Here is an 18,483-nt window from a genome sequence, read left to right as displayed (position 1 = left end):
GTTGGCAGTGTGGTGAGAGAGCTGCCAAGGGGGGGGTTGGGGGTGGGGGTGGGGGGGTTCCAATTAAAAGCCCTTAATAGCCTATTACCATCACCTTAAGTTCAACTCTGTTTTTTTACAGCATGAAACCAGCGAAAGATTAATCACCAGACCAGCATGAGAGCTTTTAAGAGCTATTCTGTGATTATTAAACTGTAATTAGGACTGATGATTTTGAGCTGCCTTCTATTATGGTTTTGCTATTATAGTGTGAAGCATGTAGAACTGTTCCAATTAACAACAAAGACTATGAGGACAAAACTGAACTGCTTTGATGGTTTTCTTAAAGACAAACCAATGCTAAACCTGTGCAATGACACCAGGTTTAGCATTAAAGACAATAAACGTAATGACTGCTGCTCCTGGTGGGGGTTTAAATTAAATGCGTTTAACAGGCTGCTCTTCCTACACACATGCTGCACAGATCCTGCAGCTGACCAGGGGGCTGGAGGATGAAGCCAGTCCCCTGGGATGACACAACCACCCGTTCTCAGACACCCATTTGTCGTCCCCCAACCCCCCTCTCCTCCTCCCTCCCGATGGATGACCCTGCAACCAGCAGGGGTCAGCTGTGCAGAAGGAGCCTCCCGCACCCCAGCCCTCGGTCCGGAGCCGCAGCGTAAATCAGCGGCTGTTCATCGCGGGAACCCTGCCCTGCCCGGGGTCCCAGCCCAGCCTGGCACCATCTGTCCCAGGACTGTGACGCAGAAGCAGCACTGCCAAGGTGGGTTCCCACTGACCTGCTGTACACTCCAGGCCACATGGGCCAGACCTGGGACTGGAGACAGATCCATCACCACTGGAGTCTGGACATGATAGAGGGGCATGGTGTATTGACGATACATTATCTGGACTCTGTATGTGTGTGAAAACGAGATGATACAGTGGACAAATAAAGGACTCCCTTATAATAAAATGCATTTCATTACATCAACACAACTAGACCAACAGCATTAGAGTTGAATAACTGCTTTTCTAACATTTTGGAAGAACTATCCTTAGTTTAATGCCACACATAATACTTTAGCTTTTTAATTAAAAATACATAGGTACAGGACCTCTCTGCCTCTTTAATGACCCCTTTTCATTACACTGACACACCTGTGCAGTAACATCCTAATGGCCTTCGACTACATATGAAAAAAGCTATTACAAAGGATGGAAAGAGTAAGTCAAGTATTTCAAGAACATTACTTGAGATAAGTAGAAGCTACTCAAGGAGAAAAGCAGTAACATACGGTCATTGTGAAAAAGTGGGATCCTGGTTGTAACCGTCCCACCATGTTTTATCTTTAAGGTTTTCTCAGGATTGTCCTGTGAGGTTCAGAAGAAACTTAAGTGGAGTCTTCTTCTGATTAGGCCTTAATTGCACGGCTGTAGGCTACTCTCAAATTCCTGCTTTACTTGCTTAAAGTAAGCTGAGTAAACTGCTGCTTAGCAACAGCAACATCTATTTAAGTGAACGCTAAATTACCGATTAGCAGTGTGTGAAAAGGGAACGATACACAAAAAAGCAACTCAATTACAGCACTTGCGTTTTTACCTCTGGTTAAAATAAGTCACAATCTCTTGCGGTGACTTGACCGACCCTGTTATTTTGCTGTATAACTGCCACGGTCTAAATAGGTGATGAACTACACACACATGTAAAACAGTCCGAGCTTTTAAGTGCAAGACAAGTCCCTGCACTCCACCTCATCACCCTTGACGACTTGACGTCTTTTCCCTCTCCATCATAACGGCACCTGGAATTGTGACACGTAAATTTTATCGGCAGAGACAGTCTGTGGGTCCCCGGGCAGTGCAGTGCAGCTTATTGCCCCCCCCCCCCCCCCCCCCCCCCCCCCAACAGCCCCAGCCTTGCTTCTTGCCCCCTTAGGCCTGGCTCTAATGGGTGAGCAAGGGTCATAAAGTGGTTGTGTTACTGTTTTCCTTTTTCCAAACCAGTGACACCAGTTGTTCACCCTCCTCACCACAGCCTTTTGTGAGGCCTGACAGGCTGTCAATTCCAGGCGGAGGATAATTGTAGAAGACGACATGCGTTACCTTGAGGTGACACCACATTCCACCGAAGGCCTGTCTTTAAGAGCTAACAATAACTTTGAATAGCTTTTGCAGCAAAGCATTAAAAGTTTGCCTTGGCTCTGTGAGCATGTTTGGTGTCGTCTCATTCTTGTGTTGCATCAAATCTATATTAACATCTATGGGAATATCTGGAGCAAATTAATCCTGCAGATGAATGATAACTGGGGCAAAAGACTTGTTGGTTAAGATTCCCACCACCAGCCATACATTTGTTGTCTTATCACTCTCACACGCTTGAGGAGTAATCTTTGGCCGTCATCGGGGTTGAGGGAAGGACAAGAAGACCTTCACAGTGACACATACAACCCCAAGACAAAAATAGACGCCCACCCACATACACACACTCACACACACAGTAAAGAGTGCGTCATTCCGAGAACAGGCGCAAACTACCGAACATTTTGTACTTTTGCCCTCTGGTTTGCTTGACCAATCACTGCGGAGAAGCATACAAACATATCATTGAGCTATAATTTATTTAAGCCCAGGTTAAATAGAGCAGATGCTTTTACGGCTGAGACTAAATTTTCTGGGTTTTTTTGTGTCGTATAGTAATTATAGAGAGTCACAACATTTGGCATTGGATTAATAGCTCATTTTTAAACTTAATAAAATATAATGTGTGGTTCAGTTTCTATCAAATTAGTCCTTACTCATGTTTTACTTATCAGTAGTTTGTGTTTCTCTTTGAGTACATGTACAAACCTTGAGGGGAAAATGAAAACTGACTGAGTAATTGACGTTCAACTTTATTAAGGGGGATAATGAAGACATCTTGTATTCATCAGCCCACTCATCCAGTTCAATTTGTCGTGTAGTTTGAGCACATACTGCCCTCATGTGTTGAGTCAGTGGTACTGACATTAATGGTGATTATTCGGGCCTGCCAGAAGGGTTTACCTGAAGTAAACTAAACTAAATGAGAACTTTTTGCAACTATGGAGCCCTTTGTTGGTGGTTCCTTTGCTTCGAGCATAAAATACTGTACATCTCAAGAATGCTTGTTTTAATGAATCTTGTAGGGAAGCTTCGTATTTATTTCAGTCTCTTGAGAAAATATGCACATCACCAAAGAGTTGCTGATCTGCAAATGTTCTCCCTGTCCATGCCAAAGGATTTCAACAATCAATGACTAGTTCAATGTACATATGGGGAAATGAGTATAGCACATAGATACAGACTTGAAAAAATGTGAACCTATCCTTTAAATGAAGGCGAGGGGCCCGATTCTTAAGACTTGAACTTGAATGTAATGACACCGCCTCATGGTTTCAGTCAAATACACTTCACAGATTAACACATCTTGCAATATTAATTATAGTTATGGCAAAGTTACCCCTGCCACTCACAAAGTTCCAGCTTCCAAATGGATGTGTAAAGACTTCATTTTCAATTAACATCCTGCCTGGTTAAATAATTTTATTTAAACTTTCAATCATGAATTGCAGAGATGTATTTACAATTTACAAGTATTCTCTTTACTTTCATTCACTTGTAGAAACGAGGAAATGTGCCCTTCTACTATTGACTTTTGGCTTGTGATACTACTACACAGACAAAGAGGTTTGTACTGACAAACACACAAACCTACAAGGAGCTGAAATGCTAGTGCTGCTTAATATCCCTGATGGTAATTTTAGCATTTTACTCTAAAAATCGGACATCTTCGAGACCACTGTAATGGAAAATTGCCACATTGTCCGATGGAATTTAAGTGTTTGTTGTCCTTAGTACTGTATTTCTTCAACAACTGTGTGGCACTAGTTGATACAGAAAAATGTTCCTGCCCAATACAATTTCAAACTTAATGTTTACAGTGACTGTTTTATTAATACTGAAACATCTAAGAAATTAATTTTTGTACTGAAATCTGAAACAGAATCCTTACTGACATTAAACCCATTTTCCACCATTTTATTGTGGAAATAAAATCAAAAAGGAAAGATGAGGAAGAAGAAGAAAAGAAAGAGGAAGAAATGGTGATCTTCATATCTCTGTTACAGAATTCACCTGCATTCCTCACACTGAAGTCCAGCACTGCTTCATAGTCCAGCACTTCATTCTCGTCCTGCCTTCAGTTTCTCCTCCACTGTGTGATCTCCCTTCGATCCTCCCATGCAGGGCGGACTCTTAGCCAGGGTGGGGTTGCTCCCCCACTGCTCGGGAGTTTTTGCCTGTATAGCCAGTGCATGAACGCAGCTACTCAACTCCTCCTTCAAAGCCTCATTTACCAGTCGGTGGCGCTGTATCAATGGCAGACCCTCAAACTGGGAGCTAACAACCAGGACACGGAAATGGGATTCGGAGCCAGGAGGCACGGCATGCATGTGGCTTTCATTGTGCACCTCTAAGTGGTCCGGCTTGAGTGTGTTGGTGAGTTTGGTTCTGATAGCCCTCTCAACAGGCCGGCTTGGGTCTGGATCCATGTGTGGTCTGAAGTGGGCCAGAGACCGGCTTAAGGCAGGACTGATGGAGACGGGCCGAACACAGCGGAGGACACTGGACAGCATCAAGGGTTGTGGCTGTAGACCACCCAATGGAGCAAAATGGGTATAAATACAGATGGCAACCTATTTAATGATAGGACATATATTCATATATTAGTTTAACAATAGACACCCTCCAAGGACCATATTGGAGGTACCTAGCTCTTGGCACTACCTAGCAGCAGTAGCCAGTTACAGCTAGTTGCATTTCTAATGTTTCATTATGTTCAGATGAGAGATGAGATTGGTAATGTGACAGCACATTCAGAAAGTATTCAGACCCCTTCACTTATTCACTTACGTAGCACTTGGTAATGTGACAGCACATTCAGAAAGTATTCAGACCCCTTCACTTATTCACTTACGTAACACTTTGCTATGACAGGTTACACCATATGCAAAACAGTTAGCACAGAAGCTAAATTTAAAGCATGGAAAGAAACAGTCTCCATGTTATTTAAGTCACAAATACAGTTAGTTGCAAATAGGTTGGTGACATGACTTCTAAACATGACAATGCCTTTGCAGAGCAGTCTTGCTGATACTTAGGTAAACATTCAAGCTAAACTGCAGCCAGTGAAATTGAATGGTGATTAGCTAGCATTAGCGGTTAGCTCTCATTATAAACATTGCCCACAATGTGAGCGGACTGAGACAATGTCACTGAGTCTTTACACCCAACAGCTCCATTAAACATAACATATCCATCCGTGTTTAATAGTACAGTTAAATATAATAACTGAAGAAGGAGAAGTTTGCTAAAGTGTCGAGTGATTTCAGCTGCTCACCTTGCAAGTGAAGTCAGTTGAGCCTGCGGAACTGTTGGGTAACACGCACCGGAAGTGTCTGCACAAACGCTGGGTTTTGTAGTTTTTAAGCACTTTGTTGTTTTTTGAGCGGCATCTCTGTAAACTGTAGGTTTTTTATCATTTGTAGTACTGTGATTTTAAGTAAAGTAAGACTGCTGGGTGCTATAATAATTTGTCCAGTCCAAGTAACAAGTATGTTATATTTTTGCTATTTCCTGTAAGCAAATTAATAGTCTATAAAATATGAAGTAGGCACCACTGTAATTTCATATCCTACTTGATCATAAGTCAAAAGAAATGTCATATCACTAGTTTATTGGTACAGTTTTAACTTTTTTCTCTGTAATTTTTGTATTTAAAAAATGGCAAAAATTCAAAATGAAAATCAGGATGACTTAGGTTCCTGTCAGAATTTCGACACAAAAACCTAAGCCTAAAATCAAGCCATTTTGAAGCTTGCTATGATGCAGCTGTGCTAAATAAATAGGCTAAGAGTGTAGCCTATTACACTTACAGCGATAAAATAAATAAATTGCTCAATTCAGACATAAATAGCCTGTATAAAACTATTTACAGACATTAAGAAATGACAAAGATTGACATTTTCTTTTTTTTCCACTTGTTTATTCTTCATGGTTCTTTGTTATCCATTGTGATTCCAAAGGGTCAGTTGCACAACAAAGTGCAAACCCAATCATAAATCAACAATGAGAAAATATAAGAAAAAATCTCACACACCTTTAAACAGAACTGATGTTGTCACATTTAGGCTAACTATGATTCATAACTGGTATTTAACATTGAAGTATTTACTTATATTTCATTCTCATTTACAAAATGCACAAAATCAAAGACAACATACATCATTGTTCATTTACACTTCTTTTTTATATTTTTTTTAAATATATATTTATGATTCCACAAACAGTTTCTATACTTACAAACAATCAACTACAGTTTCTACAGCACAGTACAATGACAAAGGTGATAATTTTTTTGTTACATTTATTTAATGGCAATGAAATCTTATTGACAAAAGCCTCAAGACTTAGGGTTGTTTTTAGAGAGTACACACGAATGTTAGCTGTTAAGTCCTGTGTCATTATTAAGCCAACACTCAGCATTTCAGTGGACAAGGCCATCATATAGTAATGTGCTCCCATTCCCAATAGCTTCAAAGGAGAGAATAAGAGACAATTACCCAAACACTTATTGCTTTGTTAACTTTTTGCACTCACAACTGCCGGTTGCTCAGGCAACAAGTTAATTATACAAAAAAGGAACCCTGTAACATAAGCTAAGATATGTATCTACGAGAGACAATCTTGACTTGGACCGAGCCTGAATTGAGTCACTGAGACAGGTTAGCATTTTAACAGCATTCCATGTTGAACAAATACAACAGTTATCTTGACATCGTTGTTCTTACTTCCATGGGTGATACAGGACAACATACAGAGAATAGGACTGCTGATGCTTAGCTTTTATATTTTTACAGTAAATGTGCGTTTATATACTATCGGTGTGCTTTTACGAGGGAATCTGGGCAAATTTTGCTTTCTGACTTGCTGGCCATTTCGGCTTCTAAAGCCATTGGTTCTTGCAGTTTTACAACAAGAGCACCTGGACTCCTTAGGACAAGTTCCCAGATTAGTTGTGAAAATAAAGTCTTAATTACCACATACATCAATAAGTCCAGTTCTTCTTCTTTAACGTGACCAATGGTTGAAAACCTACAAAGACAGACTGCAGTATACTATATTTCCAGGGGTCAGAAGGTTTGAAGAGCTATCTTATTAGTTACATTATAGTTATTTTTATTTACATATATTCATATCTATAACAGAGAATCAATGGTGTAATGTGTAAACTCAGGCCATACAAAATATTTGGCAATAATTAATGAGAGGTGGTACCCATGGCACACTCATAGATAATGGGTCAGATGTCAAATTTGAAATCAGATTAGTGTGAGACAGAGCAAGACGGTGAAATGTGAGGGGCAGGTCATCGAAGCTAGAAGCACCTATGTTCACAACTGCACTCATGTTTACAATATTGTCATTTGGTAGGTTTTGGTCTTTGTGCTCTTGCTAAACTCTCACCTGGGTCTTTATGAAATTTCTAGCAAGGCTGCATCAGGATGTGTCTTGAAGAACTCAAGGCATTCACAATTGTGCATGTACGACAGTGTACACTTAGTGCAATGGGTTGTCTATTTTTTCAACTGTCTTGAGTCTACGTATGGCTGCTATCCTACAAAATGGCAGTTTGGACAAAAACATTTTTTCTATTAATCTGATGTCAATAATTGTTTTTTTTTCTTTTCTTTTACCATGCAATTGTGAACATATCACTCTTACTTTTCTAGCTCAGGGGAATGTGGGAATAATTTTTGCTGACACTCTGTGCTGTTACCTGTGTGGGATATATGACAATCAGCCCTTGGCAGTGAGTTCTCTTCAGTGAATCTCATGTTGTATCTAGCTACATTTGTATAATAAAGCACAAGTAAACATAAGGTCCCAGTGCACTCTAAATTCATACCCTCATTAGCAGAATAATCATTTTCAACTACAATTAATCCTCAATGTTCAACATGTTCTGTGCCCCAAGGACACAAACATCTCAAATTAGTAAAATATAAAATAGAACAACTCTGCTGTTTTTACTTTGGGTGCTGAATATCTTTCACACTTTCTTTGTCCATGAGCAAAAAAAACGGTCGAGCGTGTCCAGTATGAAGTCCCACCATGTTCAGTTATCAATTTAAGACAACCACCCCGCATCCATTAACCAATAAGATAGAATTTGCCAAATATGAAATGGTAAAAGACAAAAAAAAAAAAAATTTACATTAATATTGATAAAATAAAATCTCAATATTGCAGAGAGGTTCAATATTGCACTAAGAAGCACACTCACATTAATATAAACATTCAGTTCACACAAGGAATTAGATTATAGTAAATCTGTCATCTCTTACACACTTAACACACTTTGCACCTGCGCCAAAACCTTCAAAATTAAAAACTACAGCCTTTCTGTGTAACTTTTTTTACACTTGCTTACGATTGCTTTCACATGTTATTGTACGATTTAAGTGAATAAAGGAGTATTTTCATTTATCTTGTGCAGTGTGCTCTAAGGAGAGTGGCGTAAGATTCATCAGTGTTCTTGGTATCACTGTTGGCAACAGCAGAAACTAATGGTTCAGAAATGTCAAAATATTATGGCAACGTAAGCCACACCAATCCATAAGCAAATGCAACATGTCCAAAACGCTGTTTACATGTTGTATACTCTCACTTTTTATAAAGTTACAGACATACTTTGTGACATGCATAACACCCTCCAAAACATATTTTATAAGAGACAAGCGTACTGTAAGTCTGGGAGGAGAAGTACTAAAAAGGCATTTCTTACAAAGGGATATAGAGTATGATTGAAAAATGATGATTGAATGTGAGATTCTGAACATTTTCATCAAGTCAAGAAAATGTTAGGGACATTCACACTGGCAAATGTTTGTGCTTTAAATGCAAATTTCAGCTTCATCTTTGTGATGGAATGGCAATCGTGACGTTGAATTATATTCTGAATAATCTCATGACTGTTCGGAGGTGATCAAAAACAATGTCTTAAAGGGAAAAAACTCGATTTATCTCCTTATCGCATTCTAACGATAACAAAAGCAAACCTGGAATGTTCTATAATCTATAAAATGGCAGTCCGTACACTAACATAAGACCCTTGGGAGATAAAGTATGAGGACAGGTCTTTGTTAAAGACAAAGCCAGGAGAGGCTGTGTCTTGGTTTTACCAGGCAAAGTCAAAAATGCTTCAAATCAAGGCATAAAATGTCAAATTCTTGATTCTACGTCCAACAATGGCAACATATTTAAGACTTGAAAGGTGAGTTGAATTTGCTCAGAAGAATGGAGGTGACTACAGAGAACTCTGTAACAATGGCTAGTGGTCATTTCTATGAGTCTATTTGCATGGCTCATTATCAAGAGCCCCCATGACCTGACCTCCAACCCCAGGTGTAAGTACTTATATTGGGGGAAACAAATCTAAATGTGCTGTTGTATTCCAGGGAGATAAAATGACAGGCTCTTACTGAACACCTTAACATTATGTTTTCCTCATATTTTCATTGGCACCAACTCTGAGCACTCATGAATAATTTGTCGTTATCAGCTCAAGGCTTGTTCCAGCATTATGATGTTTCATCACAGCTCCACTTATCTTTATAGCATGAAGGGGTACCTACCAAATAATCACCTATCTCAAATATTTACAGCTCAGCAGATCTGTGTCACTTGTGTTATGCACAAGCAACAGAGGGGGGAGGGGTTAGAGGGTAGGATCTGGAGGGCTCTTGAGATGTTCGTTCACAGTGTGGCGAAAACTCTTCTGCCCCCCGGAAAGTTGTCGGCGCCACACTATTGCAGCACCTGGCCCCGCGTCTCTGGTAGTTTGAGGGCCAGAAAACTGCCCGCCGCCAGTGCCCCCGAGGCAAAGAGTATGGGTACAGCCTTGGTTATACCAACGAACGAGGTGAAGATGCTTATGCCCAACACAGCCGCTAATTTACAGAGGGCGTTGAGGAAACCAAATGCTGTGGTTCTGGGAGAAAAAAAGGGAAGACAGACAGGGTCAGTTCCTTTTCATCATTTGATCACATTTAAAGAAGGATAAAAAAAAAATAAAGGAGTAAATCAGCGGAGCAATATAGCAACAGGAGATCCATCTTTCCCAACTGCAGCCATTTTCTTGCTCATATTAAGGTGAGTGTCAGAACTATTATTGCAGAGGTTGTGTGAACTGAAAGTGACCACAAGGTGGAGCTACATCTCCTAAAATCAAAACTGTCAAAAGCTCCTCTCCTGAATACAGAGATCCACATTTAAAGAAAAAAAGATGCATCACCCTGCTTAGGTCAAATTTTTGAATTATGTTCTATGCAAACAGAAATGTTTTATGTCATTTGAGGCTCAGTTTGAATCAGTAAATCAAAATTAGGATTTACATACTCCACTATTTATTTGGCAGCACATCCTGCTAAAGCCATTAGGTGGCAACTAGACAACTACACGCTTTACATCACAAGCACCACCAATGATTTCATCCCACAATGTCATCCATCCCTGTAAGCCAGCCAATCATTGTGGGGTAACTCATATGACATCATTTAACATGTTATTCAGCCCCAGTGACCGTGTCTTCACGGTGTCAATGAGATTTCAGGGCAGGACTAAATTTCCTACCTCTTATCAGAGGGGTAGAGCTCGACAGTCAGCACATCCAAGGCGTTCCAGGAGGCGATGCTGATTCCCCCGAAAAGGCAGAGCAGAGCAATCATGGCTGACTCGCTGTTGCCAAAGGACAGGAAGAAACAGCTGATGCAAGATATCACACTGGAGCCCGCTGTAGATAAAGGGGGGGGGGGGGAGAGGTGTTGGAAAAGAATGTATGAAGACAGGAAAAGCTTAATTTAACTGACAATTCCTTAGCATTAGCCTGTATTTTTTATTTATTTATTTTTTTTTAATTTGTACAGATATTTCACACCAGTAAGTGCAATAAACATGGTCCCATCAGGGCAAATCTTTTAGCTACTTGTATTAAAAGTAACAAACAAAGGGTTGTGGAGGACATTTTTGTCTCAGTCCTAGATTATGGTGATGTTATCTATGCATAAAAAAGCCTCCTCTCTGAACCTAATAGACATCATTTACTGCTCTTACATTTGTAACTGCACTTTTTATGTGGGCTGGCCTTGGCTGTGTAAGAAACACGCATCACTGGCTTTCTGTTATTTATGTAGAACTAAAAAGTTTTATTAATCCTCAAGTCTGACCAGGAGATCTTGTTGCATGCAGACTGACTTCAATATCTACTGGCAGCAACTGAGCAGCCCCACAGCAGCAAACTGTGCCTTAAACATCTAACCAATGTTTTGCAAGGTAGAGGGAAGTGTTTCTCATCTTTTAATACTCAGCTGTTTTTATTTAAAAGGATGAAACAGTCAGGGTGCTGAGTTACAAACTTCACTCCCATTCTTCTTCCCTGTCAACACACATGATGCTGAGTGATGCGGCCCTGCACCCGTATTACCTAGCATCCTCAACCGTCCAATCTTGTCCATCAGCAGCGCGGAGACAATGTTACCCGGCAACACAGCCAAGGTGCCCAGGAAACTGACAAAGTAGACCATGTAGGCATTGTTGTCATCACTGACGTCACTGAGCAGGCAGCCCTCTTTGTTGTGCAGGAAAGTGCTGTTGATGAGCTTGCAGTTGACCAACCTATATTTGAAGAGATCTGGAGAGAAACAAGAGGATGGTAAGGGAGGAGACAGGAAGGGAGCAGGGTCAAAGGGGTTGATTAATAACTCAGTCAACAAGTTACAACATTATAGTAACTCACTTTTGTAACTTTCCTACTTTCACTCTAGATATTCCAAAGAGCAAATTATTATTATTGGAAATTATTAGTGGCGTTCTTCTGTGTTCATTCGTTCTTCACGTCAAGCAACATGTTGAAAAGCAATGTTTGAAGGATTCGCAAGTACCGCTCATCCAAAAAAGTGACACAGTCGACAAAGCTCTTCCTCAGGTCCTCAGCAATACGCCAGCGAAGTGTCAATCAGATGAGCGGTTGTTGAGAAAAATCAAGACAGACAGACTTAAACAGTGGTATAAATTGTCATTACTGGTTGGCAGAGTAGTGACAAAGTGATCATTTGGGCTTATAGGATACATCTACACTCTCTCAACCAATTTTCTTGCTTGCTGGTAGCTATTTTATTATTTTTATTTGTCTTTTCCAAGCTCAGTATAATTTGCCATGTCACTCTGCTCCAGTAAAGGGGAAGCTGAATTCTGACAAGTTGATAAACAGTAAAGAATAGCCCTTTAAGCCTCTGGGTCGGTTTTTACAGACAAACATGATGCCATACCGGCACTGCCGAACTGCATGAGCCATGTGGTCTATTCCCATCATGCCGCATTGGTATAATAAGCCACACTATGGCAACTATCACTCAGCCTTAAGTTGCAAACAGGGGGCAAGAGAGATTAAGCCTTAACAAGCAAACAAGTTTCTAATTCTCATTCTGATGAGGAACTCCTGGCCGGCACTGATAACAGCTGTGAGTTGTTGCTTAACGTGTGTGAAGACTGCAAACAACCAACAAAGCAAGAGGCAGGTCAGGCTGATACATCTGTGTGTACACAGCTGCAGACTCTGTAGAGGCCAGTGTCCTTTTCTAAAATACAAATACAAAATACACAATTCTCCTCAGCTTTCTGCTTGTGACACGCTTTTTGTCATTTTAGTGAAGAGAAATCAATCGACAGTTCGGGATGAAGAGGCAGCTCTGCAGTTTTAAAGCTCAAACTAATGAGGATTCATTCTGGGTTGCTAGGAGACGCTGCAGCTCTGCAAAGTTACATTTGGTGTTGGAGCTGATTTTGCCGCTGTTTTACAAGCTGGATAATACAGTGTGCACTGAAACCGAACATGATAAGATACAGCAAGATGGCCAGGGCTGTTGTACTGGATTGCAATAGATTGCACAGGTAATAAACTTGAAATCAATGTTCTCACAAAACAGCTGTAATTGAAGAATATCATCTGTACAGAGCTGTTCAGATACCAATACTAGTGTCAGAAATGGCTCTGATGCTGCCTACAATAAGGCATTGGGCACTAGTGAGTATGCAAATCTATGCATTGCTCCAATACCACATATTTTATTATTATTTTTTATAATTTCACACTCAAATAAAACAGCAAAACAGTGGCTTACACAGGAAGTTGTGCTGTGCATCTACTGGCTACTACTGTTTTAGAGTGGCAGAGAATTTCGGTAAGAAATGTAAAGTTAGCTGTTAGCAAATTGTCAGCAATTTCGCAAATATATTACACTAGAAAGTCCCACAAGATTTATTTTTTCATGATTGGCAGTCAAATTGGATAAAGCAAAGATTCTATGGCACCATAACCCACCTCCACAGCAACATCTGCCACTCATTCATACAACAGACACTACTGGTTTTGCAGCCATTGCTTCATTGTTTACCTTTAGTTTTATGTGCAGTAGATTTTTTGTCTGATTCGTTAGATGGAAATAAACCTGTCCTAGTTATAACTCATGTGATTTTCTCTGTTCATCATTTCAGGAGCTGATTGTAAAAATGTAATGCCTCGTTGGTTACATAAAGATTTTCACTGACGCAAAGGCCACAGTTCTCCACCTTTTTACTTACTATTACATAGAATCGGTGTGTGTGTATGCATGTGTGTTTCCTACCTGTGTTGTAGAAGAGGGTGGCAATGAAGGTGCAGTTCTTGAAGAAGGTGTTGCTGGAGGTGATGTCCTCAAAGTAACACTCCTCAAACAGCGAGTCCTCAAACACCATAGACCTCATTCTCAGGTTCATAAACCTGCAGGCAATTACATGCAGGGGTGAAGGAATTAAGAATGAATAGACGGCAAAAGAAGTATGACGCAAAGAGACAGAAAGAGAAGTCTTTCATGACAAAGGTGGAAACCATTAGGCTGTCAGATATTCCATTACCATATTGTTGTTTTTAACAACGCAAATCACATGCAGAGTTCAGGTTGAAAAGGGGAAGTCAAAGGAGACATCAAAGACAGGCTTGTTAAACATGAACAACTCTGCAGGGCTTTCATCCAATCAAAGCAATGTTCAGAATAAAATATTTTGAAGCCTTATTCATATTTTCATCTGATTTGTTGTCAGGCACCACAAAGTATTTACACTGTGTGAATAAATGCAGCCATTAAGTATTGTAGATGTGGAAAATAGAAAAACTGTCAACATATCCTTGGAACAAAAGGCACCTGGCCATCATGTGACTTAACAAAAAATGAGTTTGCCCTCATTCAGCAGGCCAGCACAAACAAGGGGACGCGGCTAACTCACTTGTCATTGAAGTACTCTCCCTGGCGGTGGACCTGGTTTTCCAGGGTGAAGTTAAAAGTGACATGTTCTACTTTCTCCTTGACAAAAACCTTGGTGCGGGAAGAGTACTCCTGCTTCTGCAGGTACTTGATCATATCGGGGAACCACACAGTCAGACCATAGTAGCTGGAGGAGAAAGAAGAAGAGGAGGAGGAGGAGGAGGAGAGAGGGAGAGAGAGAAAGTGAGAGTTCTGCCGTGGTAAAAAGACAAAGCTACAAGTTATTGGCCTAGAAATAGAGGAGGGTGTCTCTGTTGAAGATGCACAGGAGCAGAGTGACTGTGTACATGACACTGAAATATTCCCTGCAGCCTGTATCTCCGGCCTGATCACTGTGCACTTCACTGCTGGATGTATATATGTTGGCGCCTTAGGGATTCAAGATTATTAGGAACTCTGTATAAAAAGATGAATCCAAGAAATAATGTTATGTCTTTGCTTTAACAAAGTCCTGTATCAAACTGAAATTGTTTTCAGTGATGGAGTAACTAAGTGCATGTTGGGTAAGTCCATGCCCTCAAGTAGTGTAATTAAGGACAATTTTGAAGTGTTGTACTTTATCGTTTTTGTGCAACTTTACACTTCAACTCCACTAAATTCATACAAATATTGTACTCTTACTTCATGACCTTCATTTCACAGCTGTAGTTACTAGTTACTTTGCAGATAATGCATTTTATGAATTAAAACATCTTATTAAGTTATAACTATATGTACAATAGTTGTATAGTATATATGATGAATTACATATCAAAGAGTATAAAACGTGGTTAAACTTAGCTCCACTGCTTTATCATTACAGTGCTAGTTACACATGAATGTATCACTATTAACAATCCATTAATATGATAGATAATAAAGTAACTCTAACCTGGGGCCTTTTTCTGAGTAACAACTGTTTCTACTCTTAATATATTTCGCTGATAATACCTCTAGTATTTTTACTTATGTACGATTTTACATGTAATGGAGTATTTTTACAACGCGGTGTTTTTCCTGAAGTGCTGGATCTGAATACTTCTCCCACCACTTCCAGCTTCTCTCTTATTCTTTTGTGCCTCTGCTTCTCTGTTGTTTACTCATTTAATTCTGACCTACAAAAACAGACACTGTTGTGTATCAGCTGCAGTGTTGACATGGAAAGACACAAAGGTGTTTACTGCGTTCACTTACTGGCATTATTAGTTTTAGTGCTATTTCATTATTACTTACCAACAAACATATTTCTGAGTGCAGCAAATACATGGATTTCACTGACTGGCTTCCTGAGTAACTGGTGGTAACATTACCCAGAAAAACCTGCAGTGGTGCTTCATTATTCAACCTGATCCTACCTGAAGGACATAGAGAACCACACAGCCATCATCATGTAGGTGGTGCGGCGGTACTCAGGAGAGAAAACAGCCTGGAAATTAGTCCACACCTGGAGAAACACACACACACACACACACACACACACACACATACAGAGAGAGAGAGAGAGAAACAGAGAATACATAATAAATGTACATTATGAGAAAAAGTAAACCTACAGCCCACATCTCTCATTTCTCTTCATAGGCTGTTAGAAATAAACACCATGTCCCAGAATCCCTTTGTAGGCATTGAGTAAACAAACAGAGACAGACGCAGCAGCACACACACTTCCTGTCAGTGAATACACACCATCCACAAAGACAAAGAGATGTATATCATAAAGAGAGCCTGAGCTGAAAATACTCTTGCAAAATGTTGATTATTAAAAAATAATAATAACAGCAGGAATAGTTTTGACATTTTTGAGAATATGCTGACGCCGTCTCTCGTTCAGTTAGACAAGATTATCAATACCATTATTTATATGGTTGACACAGGAGATAGTTAGCTTATCTTAGCATAAAGACTGGAAGCAAGAGGAAACAGTTAGCTCTGTGCAAAATTCAAAACTATGCCCTCAAATGTTGAATAATTCATATGTGGTTTCATGTTTGTTTAATCTGTAAACATACATAATAGTAAAAACGAGAAGTTGAGGTTTTAAGGGGAGCACATACTGGCACTCTGCTGTGGTTACAACAAACCGGAGCTGAACATGCTCAAAACTGTGAAGATGACAGTGTACCCCCCCCCCAACATCACTGCCACCCCCACCATATTTGACAGCACTGTGTCGGCTGTGGAATCCCTCGTGTTTCTGGTCTATCTATGGTTTCTGGAAACCTAATGTCAACCCAGGCATCAAAAAAGGCAAAAAATAAAAAATATAAATAAAAAACTCATGCAAACATGCAGCTTTGCTAACATCCGAAGACATTTAGTCCTGATTCACCTTGTTTCTCTGAGTCGTACCAACAGTTACTATTCTTACATAAGAATCAGTGAACTAATAAACAAACTGCAGGATTTGTCACCTGATGGAAAAGCGAAGTGAGCTTTAGCCTCCATTTCTCGTGCCAGGCAGCGCCATCGCCCATGTTCATCAGTTCATCCAACTGCTTCACTGTCTTGATGGTTGTCACCTGGAACGGCACAGTCCTTCTTCTTAACATTCAATTGCTCCAGTGCTTTTGCAAATGTATTTATTAATAGAGTTTTCCCAATATTTATTGATGTTGTAATTATGTGTACATAAGGCATTACAAAGACTGTGGCTTGAAATGTGTAAGAGGTACGTGACATCAAATACACAAAACTATTAAACAGTTTTTGGTCCCTGCTTAATTTCCAAATCTTTGTTTTGAAATATTACAGATGACCAGTTTAATTAATGCTATTTATATCATAATTCATTCACATTATTCAAATTAATATATAAATCACAGGCAGTCTAGCAAATAAGCTGACACTCATGTCTCACTATTCACATTATGATACAAAACATGGCCAGTTATGACATTTAATTTTATTAGATAATGTAGTTGTTTAATGTAGAGGTTATTAAGTATTTTGTGTGACAATATCTCATTTAAGTATTACAAGCTATTACAGTAGTAATCAGTAGTATGGGAGTGAAACATCAAGAAAAATCTGTTTTAACCTATTAATATGCAAATGTATGCAGCACAGAACCTGCTGCACTGCTGCATCAGCCTACAGACATACACACATGCACTGAGTGAAGACAGGTTTCCCTGCACACAGGCGACGGTACTGGCATGTAAAGCTGCGACTTACAGAGAAGACCCTCTCTGGGTAGCCTTTGGCCCTCATGTTGGTGTCGTGGACCTGCTTCAGGATCATCCACGCCTCGTCGTGTTTCCCATTCTGCAGGATAACAACACAAAAAAAAGCAAATTGGCATGCTGGTCATGCAGGTCCCCTTGGAAATTAAAGGTCCTGTATTTTACACTTTGCCTGTGTTTTATTTGAGGTTTGATCTCTATAAGAAGATATATTTGTGGTTTTAAGGATCTAAAACCATCTCAGTGCAGTTTTACATCTCCTCTCTCAGGCTTCTCTTTGGAGCTCTAGTAACAACAGGTTGTGAGCCAATCAGAAAAGACCCTCTTTTCTGATTGGCTCTCTGTTTTCTGTGTAATCAAATAAAAATATAGCAGACTTTAGGGAAACACTCAAAGAATCCAAATCCTGTAAGGTTGGATGGTGGGTATAGGTGGGCAGGGCTTGCGGCATGGCTGACAGCAGTTACTGCTTTGTTGTGACATCAGCAAATAAGTTTTCATTTGGAGTTTTCACACAGGAACAAGTGGCTAAATGACTATAGAAGTATTAGTTTCTGTTTGTACAAACCAGCGATGTTACAAATTATCATTTGCTGGTTATAATAGCTCAAAGTGGCTTTGTAGCACATAAACAAAGCTACTGTAATAGGGATGGTAATTATTTTGAATCACAAAAAATACCAGTGCACTATTTGTCCACATACTGTACACTAGCTGTGAGGGATTCCTTCATGAACATTTTAAAAATGATCTAATTATGAATTGTCTTTTACTTTTTTAGACTCCCCTGTCTGCCTTGTAATGTGGCACTATTCAAAATGCAGCCTCAGCAGGATTTTTATATGCACATTTTTATATGTCCATATTTATTTATTCATTCAAAACCCTCTGGAAAAGTATGTAAG

The 18,483-nt window shown here is 39.8% G+C and overlaps 2 protein-coding genes across 3 annotated transcripts in view; both read right to left on the bottom strand.

Annotated features, from left to right (window-relative positions):
* Nucleotides 1-3,528: 3,528 nt before the first annotated feature.
* On the bottom strand, nt 3,529-5,497 carry bola1 (bolA family member 1). Of its 2 annotated transcripts, none has more exons than XM_071470162.1 (2): nt 5,399-5,497; nt 3,529-4,694 (listed from the first exon to the last, which is right to left on the bottom strand). In XM_071470162.1, the coding sequence occupies exon 2, from the start codon at nt 4,632-4,634 to the stop codon at nt 4,182-4,184; it is 453 nt and encodes a 150-aa protein (XP_071326263.1). In that variant the 5' UTR covers nt 4,635-4,694; nt 5,399-5,497; the 3' UTR covers nt 3,529-4,181. The 2 variants fall into 2 exon arrangements, with proteins under 2 accessions (XP_071326263.1, XP_071326264.1); XM_071470163.1 differs by having other exon boundaries at nt 3,529-4,646; nt 5,399-5,452.
* Nucleotides 5,498-6,021: 524 nt separating this feature from the next.
* The window catches only part of sv2a (synaptic vesicle glycoprotein 2A), a 46,175-nt gene continuing 33,713 nt past the window's right edge, over nt 6,022-18,483 (bottom strand). The window contains exons 6-13 of the mRNA XM_071469603.1: nt 17,571-17,660; nt 16,808-16,915; nt 15,752-15,840; nt 14,380-14,544; nt 13,743-13,876; nt 11,543-11,749; nt 10,693-10,852; nt 6,022-10,051 (exon numbers count right to left, since the gene is read on the bottom strand). Coding sequence (XP_071325704.1) covers nt 9,868-10,051; nt 10,693-10,852; nt 11,543-11,749; nt 13,743-13,876; nt 14,380-14,544; nt 15,752-15,840; nt 16,808-16,915; nt 17,571-17,660 — 1,137 coding nt within the window. The 3' untranslated portion in view covers nt 6,022-9,867. The remainder of the gene's footprint in view (nt 10,052-10,692; nt 10,853-11,542; nt 11,750-13,742; nt 13,877-14,379; nt 14,545-15,751; nt 15,841-16,807; nt 16,916-17,570; nt 17,661-18,483) is intronic.

The sequence above is a fragment of the Trachinotus anak genome, unplaced genomic scaffold (assembly GCF_046630095.1).
Source record: "Trachinotus anak isolate AG129_WGS33_773 ecotype Australia unplaced genomic scaffold, CSIRO_AGI_Tana_v1 ptg000032l, whole genome shotgun sequence".
Lineage (NCBI taxonomy): Eukaryota > Metazoa > Chordata > Actinopteri > Carangiformes > Carangidae > Trachinotus > Trachinotus anak.
Note: the sequence above shows the minus strand (reverse complement) of the source record. Positions and strands in the feature narration are given on the sequence as shown.